Source organism: Oncorhynchus nerka, linkage group LG5, assembly GCF_034236695.1.
Source record: "Oncorhynchus nerka isolate Pitt River linkage group LG5, Oner_Uvic_2.0, whole genome shotgun sequence".
Classification (NCBI taxonomy): Eukaryota; Metazoa; Chordata; class Actinopteri; order Salmoniformes; family Salmonidae; genus Oncorhynchus; species Oncorhynchus nerka.
Genome location: NC_088400.1, coordinates 60,324,871 through 60,338,308, shown reverse-complemented (window position 1 = coordinate 60,338,308; position 13,438 = coordinate 60,324,871). Strand labels below are relative to the sequence as shown.

At 43.4% G+C, this 13,438-nt stretch overlaps 2 protein-coding genes across 2 annotated transcripts; both read right to left on the bottom strand.

The window, feature by feature from the left end:
- Positions 1-192: 192 nt before the first annotated feature.
- On the bottom strand, positions 193-1,515 carry LOC135571817 (T-box brain protein 1-like). The gene has a single exon (XM_065018813.1). It carries the CDS (start codon positions 738-740, stop codon positions 213-215), a length of 528 nt encoding a protein of 175 aa, XP_064874885.1. The 5' UTR covers positions 741-1,515; the 3' UTR covers positions 193-212.
- A 92-nt stretch (positions 1,516-1,607) lies between these two features.
- On the bottom strand, positions 1,608-12,530 carry LOC115129749 (26S proteasome non-ATPase regulatory subunit 14). Its single transcript, XM_029660438.2, has 11 exons — positions 12,416-12,530; positions 11,638-11,687; positions 9,810-9,881; positions 9,593-9,712; positions 9,401-9,471; positions 8,997-9,147; positions 3,155-3,262; positions 2,982-3,056; positions 2,580-2,705; positions 1,904-1,966; positions 1,608-1,786 (listed from the first exon to the last, which is right to left on the bottom strand). The coding sequence occupies exons 2-11, from the start codon at positions 11,683-11,685 to the stop codon at positions 1,688-1,690; spliced, it is 933 nt and encodes a 310-aa protein (XP_029516298.1). The 5' UTR covers positions 11,686-11,687; positions 12,416-12,530; the 3' UTR covers positions 1,608-1,687.
- Between the last annotated feature and the right edge of the window lie 908 nt (positions 12,531-13,438).

Below are 13,438 nucleotides of genomic sequence, written 5' to 3'. Positions count from 1 at the left end.
TACAAATTCCTAAATCCCGCAAAAAAAATACTTAGAGAACGAAATTAATTATAATTTGAACTATTGCTGTGGCCATAATTTGTTAGTAAACCCCACGCGGTTTTAATAAACACGTCAATCTACTTCGTCCAAATAAGTACGGAAGTTTGCCCACTATGTTGACATTAGCCAACATAACGGCAAGGGCGGCGAGAATAGGAACGGGTCAATACTCACCGCCCCTGTTTAGTGATGATCATCTCTGTTTGGTGCCTGTGAAACGTGAGCCACAGAGCCCTATTGCAGAGATAAACTTGCGCTTTACCAAAAACCATCCCGGTTTGCATTGCTGAGCTCTTGTGGAAAGCACCTCCTTGGTGGCCATGCCCATATGGCTGGGCGTAAAAGTATCCGGGCGCTGGGAAGCCTTGAGGTGACGTGGTGGTCAAGAGGCTATTATATGAGCCTTGCGTGACCACAGGATGGTGTGCCATGTAGTGACCCGAACTGGTGATGGCAAGGGCCGGGTAGGTGGCTCCGTGCAGTGTCCGGTGTGGGAACATGGTACCAGGCGAGGTAGCAGACGCGGGCTGAGCTTGGCTGGGCTGAGACGAGGGATACCGTTCCTCTGTAGATCCATGGAAGGTATGACGAATGTCACAGACGGTCTCTTGTGCAGACTGCCTCCTGCTTCCCTTGTCGCCGTCACCAAATGAGTCCTCCGAGTCGATAAAGTCGTCTGCTTCTGACGGATTTGTCATCCCTGTGGTTTCTTTATTAGAACGTGTTAGGTTCCTCTATTCAGTTCAGCCCCTCACTAGAGGAGAGCATAGGGTGGTACTGGGTAGCGAGTTCAGACGTGTCTGAGCTGTGGTAGTCGCTATCCATATTATTGGGCGTTGGATGTTGAGATGCGAAGATACTGGAGATGCGCAAGTAGCATTACGCGCAACACAAAAACCAATTTGGTTAAGGTTACGCGTATCACATGTAGGGAATATGAACTCTAAATACGCTTGGAACGAACCTAATGAAACGCCTACAGTTTTTACACTTTACATTACAGGAATAAGGTGAAGTAGCCTATATAACAGTTATAGATATTTCTCTGATCATGTTCGTTTTGCTGGACTGGAACAAAATAATGCTAATGTTATACCTCTAGTACCATGTGGCAGGTAGATTATATATTTAAAACATATTTATAGCTAATGACAACATTCATATATTTCCTTTTTTTAAAATCAGGAAGTATTACTCAATCTTGAAAGTGGGCATGTCTCACATCAAATGGGGAGTGTCATTTTAACGTGATTGGAAAACAAGGCTTCAAGGAGTATCAGAAGTGCCATCAACCATGTCATAACTAATTGAAAAATGACAGCTAGTGATAGCTGGCAGCTTGGCAAGATTCATAGGGTGTGTCAGAAATGCCACCCTATTCACAATATATGTGTACTAGATTTGACCAGGGAACTACATAAGGATTAGTGTGCCATTTCAGATGCAGCCATTCTGTGTGTATGGACCAAAACATTCTCTCAGACACCCATCTGAGACCAGCCAGTCAAACCGCAACACATCACCCATGCTGCTGTTCTGTATTATAAGGATACAAGTCCACGGCCCACCTTTCATACACATTTATTTTTTATAAAACAAAACAAAATTAGAATATGAACAGTTAAATGCAAGAGGTGGGGTGGCTTCACTGAAAGACCACAGTATCCAACATGGCGGCTAGGCACTGAACGATGTTGGACGTCATCAGGACATCGACGTGCTCCTCCAGGTGCCTCTTGGGATCCTGCGAGAAGAACACGGTAAACAGGTCAAGGAGGGTCATTGCCAATATTATACATGGGCATTTATGATGTAGCTCGCAAAACAGAGATTGTGTTCAGGTTACAGCGAGGACGGATACCTGCTTTCCGACGTTCTTGATGGCCAGCTGCTCAGGGGTCATCTTATCCTCTTCTTCGACCGCCTGGGGTAGAACACAGGAACATTGATTCTCACTCAGACGTTAACATTTAAAGCTGGGTCTTGTTCATTATGGCATGTAAAGGAGAAAAAACTATTTGGAACAGAATACAAAAAAAGTGTATTTATTTTATTTGACCTTTAATAAAACACAAAACATACATCATACAAACATCAGTTGCATCACACCTGCCCAGAACACCATCACACATCTCCAGCGGCCACATCACTTTCCGCCACATGGCCTGAAACGCCAACATTTTGTTTCTCTCCCTAGCCCACTCACTTTCAATATTGAAATAATAAATAATTTGATTTTTACATTGTGTTAATGATGGCGGATTGATTGATTTCCAAGTTTTTTTCAAGATGAGTGATGAGAATAGAATCGTCCTACCCATCAGGTATCTCACTACACCCCCATATGCCATGCCCATGTCTTGGGAATTGGTGTTTCTGAAGTCCAGGTAGTCCCTCCCTGTTGTAGTCCATTTTCTTCAATTTGAATACTAATGAACACCACCCGGGATAACTCATGTAGTTTGCCCACGCTGACCCCTGGTCTCAAAATACTTCCAGGCCCTCCCACTTTCCCCTTCTGATCCCTGCCTGCTCACCTTGTTGTAGTTCTTGGCCAGCTCCAGCATCTCCTTGACGATGTTCTCGTTGAGCTTGCAGTGCTCGCTGTAGTCCTGCAGGGTCAGGCCCTCCATCCAGCTCTTCTTGTGTAGGTTTAACAGCATCTGGGAGGTCAAGGATCAAAAGTCACTCAAGGATCATATGTTAATGTGGCACATGCAACCAAGAGAGGATAGAGGCACCGTGTACGTATTGTTATGGCGCACAGAAGATGACATCACCGGTCATTCAGGAGAACACACAGTAAGCATATTATGAAATGTCACTGTGGCAAAATCATAATTAACTCAATAAACTACGACAGTCCTCATCTTTTTCTAATATCATTATATACTCCCCTTAAACAGATGTCATAATAGATCTCCAGAAATGTTTCACACCTTTTGCTCGAGTTCATTTTTCCTGTAGTTGATGGTGATGGAGTAGTAATGCCTGTTCAGTCCATGGATCAAAGCCTTGGAGGAGGACAACAGATGATTGAAATAAGAATAGAAACTCTACATTCACGTGCATGTTAAAAACACAGAGCTGGTCAGAGGCTCCATGGTCTTACCTGGATGGAGGGCTTGTTCAGATGGCCCAGGTTGGAGGTGGTTTGCCTGGGCTCGTGTCCCAGAACCATCATGTTGGCATTGATCAGCCGGAACGCATCGATAACAACCTGCCCGAAATAACAAGAAGGAATCACGTGTCATCTCACAGAGAGCAGAGAAACGAAGTCCGTACCATTTGAAATTCAATTCCCCAACAGAAGAAGAAAAAAACGGAAAAAAATTTGAAAGAATGCCAAGTAAGTACCACACTCTGCTTTGGATCTAAGCCATGAGGGTAACGTTGTGTGTGAGAATACTGTGAAAGAGAGAGTAGATGACTGGGGGAGGGAGGGAGATAGTGAACAGCAGATCAGGGACGGTACCAACTGCTGTAAGCAGGCTGTCACTCCAGATGTGTGTAAACGACACCGAAACCACAGCCGTGCCTGAGTGCAGGACATGTCCCTAGTCACATCCTATTACTAGACCCTGCGTTGCATCCTTCCAGGTGAGTAGACATTGCATAGCCATAGCAAGGCAAAGATATGCAACCATGCTTGGAGAGCCTCTGCCGGACCGCGGTTGTGTGAAAGCATGACAGGTGAGTAGCTCACGGTTACAGTCATGTTAAAACATTGATGGATTTATGGTGGACCTGACTTATGCCTTTGTTTACTAGGATGTCACCCTGAGACCTGCATCCATACATTTTACTACAAAGCATAGGAGATTAGTGTGTTGAAACACATTTAGCTGTTTTCTTTCACTGGTCCTGGCTGCCTTAACCAAGGTTGAGGTACTTGACTTTTAATACCCGTGTCACTCCAAATTAACTCTAGGTTATCGTGTCTTGCATGGAAATTGGTCTCACGAAGGAAAGGTGCCGAGCACCGTGAAAAGACAAGCATTATTGTCATGTTCTGTGGTTATAGTGGCTGCTCATTGATAGACCATAATGGATTGCGTACAATGAGATTCCGAGTGGCAGACAGAGTGACGAGAGACAGTGAACGTGACAGGGAAGCAGGACACTGCCATGTTCTGAGCACATCAAGAGTAGGCTTCATCTTTCACAAGCAAGACTTGGCTGAGAGACCTTTTTCTCGAAGGCAGAGGCGGTGAAACCTGCTAAAAACACAAATATGTCAAAATGAATATTGGCAAACGTGCCCTGGTATTTGTAAGTTTGTAAAAATGTAATGTATATATTTTTATATTCTCTCTCACGCTTGGGTGGCAAAATATTAAGACTAAAAAGGTTAAGCCATCCCCTCGGTCATCAACACACTACTCTTAATAGCAATCTAATTAAATATCTTTATGAGATCGCCTGTGCTTCGGGAACCATTTCTAATGTAAAACATTGGGGAGCTAACTTTCATTTCTAGTGGTGCACTCTCCTCTGAGCGGAGATCACACATTGAGATGGAATTGGCTCTCACATTCACAGACAGCTCTGTGGAGGTGATAATAGACAGCTCCCTGCAGCACAGAGGCAGGAGCAGATGGAGGAAGTGCCATATGGGGCCCGTGAGGGTAGAAGAGAGAGAAAGAAACATAACAAGGAAAGGAGGGTGGTGGGGATGGGGAGGGGGGTGTATGATCAGTTCTAGATGAAGACGTCTCAATCCCAGGAGATCTATGAGTAAACAACCTTAGATGACTACACACGCTGTTAACTCAAATCGTTAGAGATTTTAGCTTCCACCCAGTCAGTCAACCACTGATTTTATTATTGGATTGATTGAAGTTTGCACCCACAAGAAAGTCAACCTGTCACACAATTGGCATACAAATTAAATTAGAACATTGCTAAATACAAAAGATAATCAAATCACCAGTCCATTCACAGCATTGGCAGGTGCCATCACAATCATGGTGGTTCAGGGACGCAAACTGATGAAGGCCCAAAAAGGTGAGAAATATTTTTCGCGGGGGGGGAAAAAAATCTGTGTAAACGCCTGTTCCCATTTTCTATACGTGTGCTGCACAAAAACCTGATAGTCACACCTCTACTCAATACAACACTCTACTCAATACAACACATTGAATTTAGCTTCACACTTTTTACTGTATAATAAAAAAGGCTACTGCAGAAAATAGCTGATTTGCTCATATCCAAAGGCCTACCTATGATCGGGCAGGAGGAACGTAGTTAGGAATACAACTGCATAATGATCTGCATTTTCATCGTGGCAGTAAGGGGGAAAACACACTAGGCCTATATGAAACCATATTTAGCCTAGTCTTCAGACAACTTTAAATGCATAGCCTACACACACTCCTTACCTGCCACATACCCACCCACCCTCCCAAATTTTAGGCACCAAACAGAATTTAAAGTGAAACTGTTTCATATCTGCAAAGTAACTCAAGCACTGTCAGACAGACAACCATAATATGAAAAATATAAAATTCCCAGTTTATGCTAGAAAACCAACTTTATAAGAGGTTTTAAAAATAGGCTATACTTGACTCAGAATTCCATGATGTATAGTAAGGCATTATTGGCAGAATAGATGGATGCAGTTCAATGGACGATTAATATAATTCACCAATACATTTCTTGGTGGTCCAGAATATATTGCTATCAGGTTGTAAAGCAAAGCTGGCCTGGTACATCGTTTGTTGCCTCCACCCATTCAGGATGCACTGTTTCAGTTTCAATGAGTGAATATTTTCAACAAAAACAGATGACTAAATAAGGCTGGGAATGTTAATACAATCAAACTATACTGTCACGCCATTCATCCTCCAACATCACGTTTCAGCATAATAATACACTTCCCCATTCCGCAAGGATCTGTACACAATTCCTGGAAGCTGAAAATGTCCCAGTTCCTTCATGGTCTGCATACTCACCAGACATGTCATTCATTGAGCATGTTTGGGATGCTCTGAATCGACGTGTACGACAGCGTGTTCCAGTTCCTGCCAACATCTTCGCACAACCATTGAAGAGAAGTGGGACAACATTCCACAATCAACAGCCTGATCAACTCCACGCAAAGGAGATGTCCCGCTGCATGACGCAAATGGTGGTCACACCAGATACTGACTGTCTTCTGATCAACACCCCTACCTTTAAAAAAAATGGTATCTGTGACCAGATGCATATCTGTATTCCCAGTCATGTGAAATCCCTAGATCAGGGCCTAATGGGGCAGCACTCTGTTCACATCAGCAAACCGCTCACAAACACAACACCATACACGTGGTCTGCGGTTGTGAGGCCGGTTGGACATACTACCAAATTCGTTGGAGGCGGCTTATGGTAGAGAAATGACCATTCAATTCTCTGGCAACAGCTCTGGGGACATTACTGCAGTCAACAAGGAATGTGAACCGCTTTGCTAGCTAGCTCTTTTGAATTTGAACGACATCCACCGTAAGCATATCGCTTAGTTCCGTTTGTATATATTTTGCATCAATCACATGGGCGGGCAGGCAGGCAAGTTCCCATTCAGTTGTCAAAACGTGAGTTGGGACAAGCATGCATTGACAGGCAAGCTGCAGAAGGACGAGCAGGCTACTATTCCCCATCATTTATCAGTGCAATTGAGACGGCCAACTAGCTGAAAGTTTGAGAGGTTTTATCTAATGTTCCCTCGTTAGATTTCAGCTCATCACGTTCTGGCTAGCTAGTTGTTGATCTTATTGTTGTTGATGTGCATAGGCAACGGAGGGAGAGAGAGCCTAACTTTAAGGTTGCTTGATCAATAGGACTGAAGTTGCCAAATGTAAGAGGACTCCCGTGGTATTTACATATTTGCAGAAATAATCCATCCAGATGTATTTTATGGCTTTTGGCGTATGCGTTCTAATGATAAAAAGTCACGCTGCTGCTACTTCCTGTAAACACACAGTCCAGTTCAAAATGAATGACGGCAGGCCCACGTGGCAAATGGCTTATTTGCATATAGGCCTACTGTAACTGATTGGCTATGGCGCACTGAACTGCGAAGACTTCAGGTTTTTATTTACTGCAGCGTCTTAATTATCCAAACGCACGGCCGCTTTCCCACTTTTCACAAATGCCTTAATATAAGACATTCCCAAACGTTCTATGAATTTATGAAAACGACCGTATTTAAGCGCTCGCTTGTCAGAAAATGTAAAACAACGGTGTCTTTCTTCCTGGGGGTGTATATGATCAGATTTGAATAAGATTTCATGTTGCTAAAACGCTGTCAGTTACAATTTAAGGAACACCAGAAAAAGAGTGCCATCCAAAATGTGCATAGCCAAGGTACCATGCTAGCTAGCCAGGTAACATCACTAAACAAGGTTGTTTGTTATCAAACCAAAAACGTGGGCCCTTGAGTAGTTTAAAACCGCACGCGTCATGGTTAAAGATATTGTACACGAGGGGGCGTGCTGAACTACTTTAGCACCGCTGTGCCTTGGTTATTATGTACGAGGCAGAGCAGAGTACCGTAGATCACCAGTCATGTTAAAAAGTTGTTTTGCACAACCGAGTTGATTTTCTACAACCAGTATCCAATTAAATACGTAAAAATATTTCTATAAATGAATTCATAGGCTACTATTTCATCCCTGACGAAAATATCGGCCTAGTCCCGACACATCTACGGTTGCTAGCCAAGCCGGCTGTTCATTCCATCAGTTGTTGCAAACCAAATGGTATAAAGTCTAGATGCCTTTTACAGTGAAGATCCAGGTAATGAATTGTCTTGACATTACTTCTCCTTGCATCCAGTCTAACATTTAGTTTTCAACAACAAAGGCTTTGTACAAAGGTTTGTCTCTTGACATTTATAATTGTATTTTAACCTCCCTTTCTGATCTTGTCTCATCGCTTCAACTTCCGAACTGGCTCGGGAGGCAAAGGTTGAGTCATGCGTCCTCCGAAACATGACCCGCCAATGCTTGTTTTGACCAACCCCTCGTAGACGAAATTACCTCAAATGTGCGCTAATTCGTGGTAGAAAGTAGCTCCGGTAATGTGGAGCATAACCTTTGAGTGGTTTGGCATAGAATCTCAAGGCGTTCAGTGATGTAAAGGCACAAGTAGGCCTTTCACTGTGCTCTGTTTTTCCTCTATAGCAGTGGCACTCAGAGGCTGCATGACAGCGAAGCCTAGTCAGACCGGCCTGCTTGCTCTTACAGGTGAAATGAAAAGATACTATCCACTTCGCTCACGCTGTGAGCCACTCCAATAATTAAGCAAATGTAACAGAAACCCCATCACTGTCTGCACACACCAGCTCTCCATCACGGCTAAATTACATTTTAAAAAACTGACGGAGATGCGCAGAAAGTATGGCGTGAGAAAAGCAGCTGAGTAGGCTAACGCAAGCTGGTTGCTCACAACAGTCACATGTGATATTGCATGAAACACTCATTCTGATATGACCTCACGCTCGGATATTCTATTTGTAGGACGCATTCTGTTCTCAGTTATTCATTTCGATAAGCGAAGCAAACACCATTATTCATTGAAAAGAGTATTGGGACATCACGCCTCCAATATACACTGTTGTGCAGCTACCTGCCTGCGCTACCATGCTGGGTTTAGTAATACAGCATCCAAGTCACTCCCTCGCTTCCTCCAATGCATATACGTGTTCCAGTAGGTTATTACACACACAGTAAAGTAAGCCGAGGCAAGCGTGTGGTAATGTTATCTTGCCAACTTAGATGCTAATGTAGCCCCCCCCCCAGAAAGTTATTTTTATGGAGCTACAAAGTTCACGTGGATGACCTATTTTGAGAACAAAAATTTGGGCCATTTAAAACAGCCCGCATCTTGGTTAATGAAATTGTACACGAGAGGGAGTGCTGAACTACATTTTTAGCACCGCTGTGATGAGTTGGCATCCCTATGGTTGTTGGACGTACCTTTCCTTTCACACTCTGGATGGGGTCCACCACCACGGCCACGGCTCTCTCCGACAGGGCCTCGAAACTCTGCTGGGTGTTGATGTCAACGCCGGACAGCCAGCAGCCAAACCCGGGGTGACTGTGGTACCAGCCCACCACCATCTCTGGTCTAGTTGGAGGAGTCACAGCAATGACAACCACCTCAATTATTTTAGTTCCACACTATTACTGCACAGATACCTTTCTTCATGTCTATTTTACACATTTCGTTTTATTGTTAGAAATGACATTTTTCTGTTTTTAGTGTATCCTGGAGTGGAGAGCATTTACAGTGCGACTTTGTCCGGTAGAAGCTATGCCAAATCAACAGTCGTGTTCTAACTAATATGTTTTATATTAGTAAGTCGTCCATATGCATTTACCTGCCAGTCTGCTTAAGCATATCCAACATTTTTGCTTGGAAGACGGGGTCCACGGCCTCCACACTGACACCCTGTCGGAGAGAGAAGTGCTATTACGCAAACACCGGTGGAGAAAACATCACACGCATAACTGTAGAGTTACTCAACATTGTCCTGCGAGGTCTGTTAGGGGAAATGACTGGGAAAACGTACAGTTCCTGACTGCGGCATGGCGAACACGTCAATCACTCGCACAGTGTAGTCGTCCACAAACTCGCCCAGCATCAAACCCATGACCTCCATGGGCACACCGGCACGCCCGTGCTTCAGCATCTGAATGAGATGGAAATACATGGTGAGACGTAGACGCCATGGACACACATCATGTAACTAGTCGGTATAAAATGGCAACTGTTTATTTCCTTCTTACCTTGAGCAGTGCCAGTGAAGAGATGTACACCTGCTCTGCAGTGTCTACGGCGGGGGCGTCTGTAGGTGGGCCCTATGGGGGAAATAACCGATTTTAGGCTAGTTTATCACGAAGAGATGATTAGGATGACAAAATACAGCTTCACTGGAGTTTATAATATATTAGTATTATATTATTGACAAACTGATGATCATTGTTTAAAGGGAGACTCAGCGAAATGACGTTGCCACGAGCGGCACCGCAGATATTGAGATGAGTGAGATGCAAGACTTCGCTCTCAGTGTCTGCGCATGTCCACTGGGAAGTTGAGCCTCGTGCTTCAACCCTCTTAGTTGTTGCAGAAATTGAGCCACTATGCTGTTTACTTTCTGCTTCTACGTCATATCGTTGAGTCTACCTTTAACATTTTGTTGACAATAAACACCACCTGCAATTTGACATTAGCCTAGCCACTAGCCAGTGAAAAACCCAGCAGCATCACACCAGTTTGAGTGTCAAGAACTGCATTTGGCACCTACTACTATACCCCGTTCAAAAGCACTTAAATCTTTTGACTTGCCAATTCACCCTCAATGGCACACATTCACAATCCATGTCTCAATTGTCTCAAGGCTTAAAAATCCTTCTTTAACCTGTCTCATCTCTTTCATCTACACTGATTGAAGTGGATTTAGCAAGTCACATCAATAAGGGACCTGGTCAGTCTCATGGAAAGAGCAGGTGTTCATAATGTTTTGTACACTCAGTATATGTTCAATATCCTGAAAGTAATATTGTAATTTAAATGGTGCTCTGAAGGCCTGCATGTCAGAGAGGGAGAAGTTAAAAGAAGACACCCCCCTCTTTTTAACACCTCTGTAGGGTGCCAAGGCAGCCACTTACTGGAGGTGTTAATTGGCAAATCCAACGCCAGTCGGGAGCAAGCTCCTCATTGGCCTCGCCTCGCAAGGCTTGGCCGCTATGAACACAACAAAGTGGGCTCTTTTCTTTTCTCTCACCAAAGAGCGCCCCGGGCCCTTGTGATTGGACAGGGCTACACTAAAAACATGTTCCAACAAAGCATGCTCGATAATAGCGCAAGGGAGACAATGCAGTGGTTAGGTGGCCTACACCATAATTCTTTACTTTCGATTAGGCTACTTAGAATCTGCTAATACATATTGAACAGAATGCCTTGATAATCTATTCTCATTATCCGTTTCACATGACAAAGACTGTAGACCAAATAGGCTATAGCTAAGAAAACTATTCAACTTGGCAGAGAGGTTATTGAGGGAGGCAACCTCTCTGCATCTCAGTGCAAGAGGCGTCACTACAGCCCCTGGTTCGAATGCAGGCTGTATCACAGCTGGCCATGATTGGGAGTCCCACAGGGCGGCGCACAATTGACCGAGGGTCGTTCAGAGTTGGCCGTCATTTGTTCTTAACTGACTTGCCTAGTTCAATAACGGTTAAATAAATAAAACAAAATACATTTTTATAACAATAACTCTTAACCTGATTGTGTGGACTATAGACCACACAACATACACGATATTTAAGACAGCCGAGCTGTGCCAGGTCATTTTCGGTCTGAATAAGAGCAACAAGGTCTACCCTGGCTATAGCCTCTCACTTTTAATTTGTAGTCGCTTCAGCCTATTCCACCCAACTCAAGTCAGAATCACTCCCTGTTTGGTGATCAGGGATAAGATAGGTGTTGTAGATATATAGCTAGGATAGTTATAGCCCAATATTGGGGCTCTGATTCATTATTGAGTTAATGAGACAAGGTCTAAAGGCATTCCATAGCAACAGCGTGCGAGATAAGTCATGGTTGAAAACACACCTGACCCAGTCCGGGCATTCCTCCTCCAAGCCTCAGCAGCCTATCCATTTCTGTTGAGGGAAAACACAGCAATGAATGTCAACCCTATTTATCATCTTCAACCCTATCAGTTTCTAAACAATATGCATTGTTGTTAATTCGTAAACTACAAAACAGTTGTTAATCCCTTTAACCAAAAGGCAGTCAAAAGAGCAGGATGGAATGACATGGCATAGTTTGCCAGTTAACGTTAATTGTCAGAAGACATGGTTGTGACCATCTGTTTCACATGTAGCTAGCTGATTTTAATGATTAATCTGGAATGTCTGCTTTCATACAGTATCATCTAGCTATTATTCCTGACTATTATATAACTAGATATATTAAATTGTCTCATCACAAATTATTGATGACAGTAAATTGACTACGCTAACTAACGACGTTGACAGTTAGCCCACTATCTATAATATGTAGCTAACGTTAATCGTCTAGCTGTCTAAGTTAATGTTATCCGCCAGAACAAAGAAAATAGTGTTAAACGCGGGATAACATAACATTCTTTATAAAAAGAGTGGTCTCTGTACACTAACCAACATGTTTGACTAAGTTTGCTAACGTTAACCAGATAAACTGCCTTAGCTCGCTTGCTAGCGGTAACGTTAGAGACAGTTAACTAGCTAATGCTAGCTCTTTCATTACACGCGACAGTCGGAAAACAAAACGGACATAGCAACTTCTTCGGCACGGATTAATTGTTGCTAGGGTAGTGATATAAACATTTGTGGGAGTGGGATCTTACCTGTTCAAGATGTGAAAATGTTGGAAAGAATAGTCGTGTGTGCTAACTATTCAAGTCTCGCTTGCTACAATGAATCAGCCAGAATTCCTCAATCAAAACAAATTCGTCGGAACATTGGGTACTTCCGGCGCCTTGATGACCACTTCCACTCTTCGCTACATTCTGCTGTAGGTCGCTTTCTAGAAGCAAGGGGGAGCTGACTGCAGCTGAATCACTGTCCCTGCACCAGCCAGTAAAGCAGTATATGCATTTAGTACAGACCCAAATTGATGCTCAAAGCTCCAAATATTAGTGTGATACAAACTAGGCTAACAAACCTGTTCCAACCTTTGGGAGAATGCATTATTACCATTGTCCCTAGCTACCAATGTGGGCATCCTATTGCAGCCTGCTATAATTGTCACATCATACGATTATATTCCCCTGAGATCTGTAGCTTGTTTGTCGTGCAATGACTAAAAGCTGTTTTTGTTCTGCTTCCCTTCTCACATAATATATAACTGTTGGTCCCCCCATTTCCATCCCTGGGGATTTGACACCTTGTAATTAGCTTCTTACTACACCCCCACAATGGCTCCCATTCTCTAGTATAACCAACATTTGGGTGGCAGGCAGACATAGCCTACACAGAATGAGGACACGTCCCAAAACAGTCAAGGATGATCCACAGTTGTGGAACATGTTCTTTGGGATCAAGTCAAGACCGACCAATAGCTGATATTACAGATATTACCAAAGTGTACAATAGATGTCATAAATTGGTTTAGGCCACAGAACCATTGTCACCAATGACAAAGAAGATGGGGGCAATACGATCCACATACTTTATCTAATGTGCCAGTTGCTGTACATCTCTAAATCTATTCTTGGAAGGCCGTACCTCAGCATCAAAGAGGGAGTCAAATAGTGAATCACACTCAATTAGTGTAATAACAGTCAAGATAATTACACAAGAAAACTACCAGGGAGAGAGAAAAAAAACACCTAGTGATCACATCTGTCGCACGGAATGCGTGTCAGCCA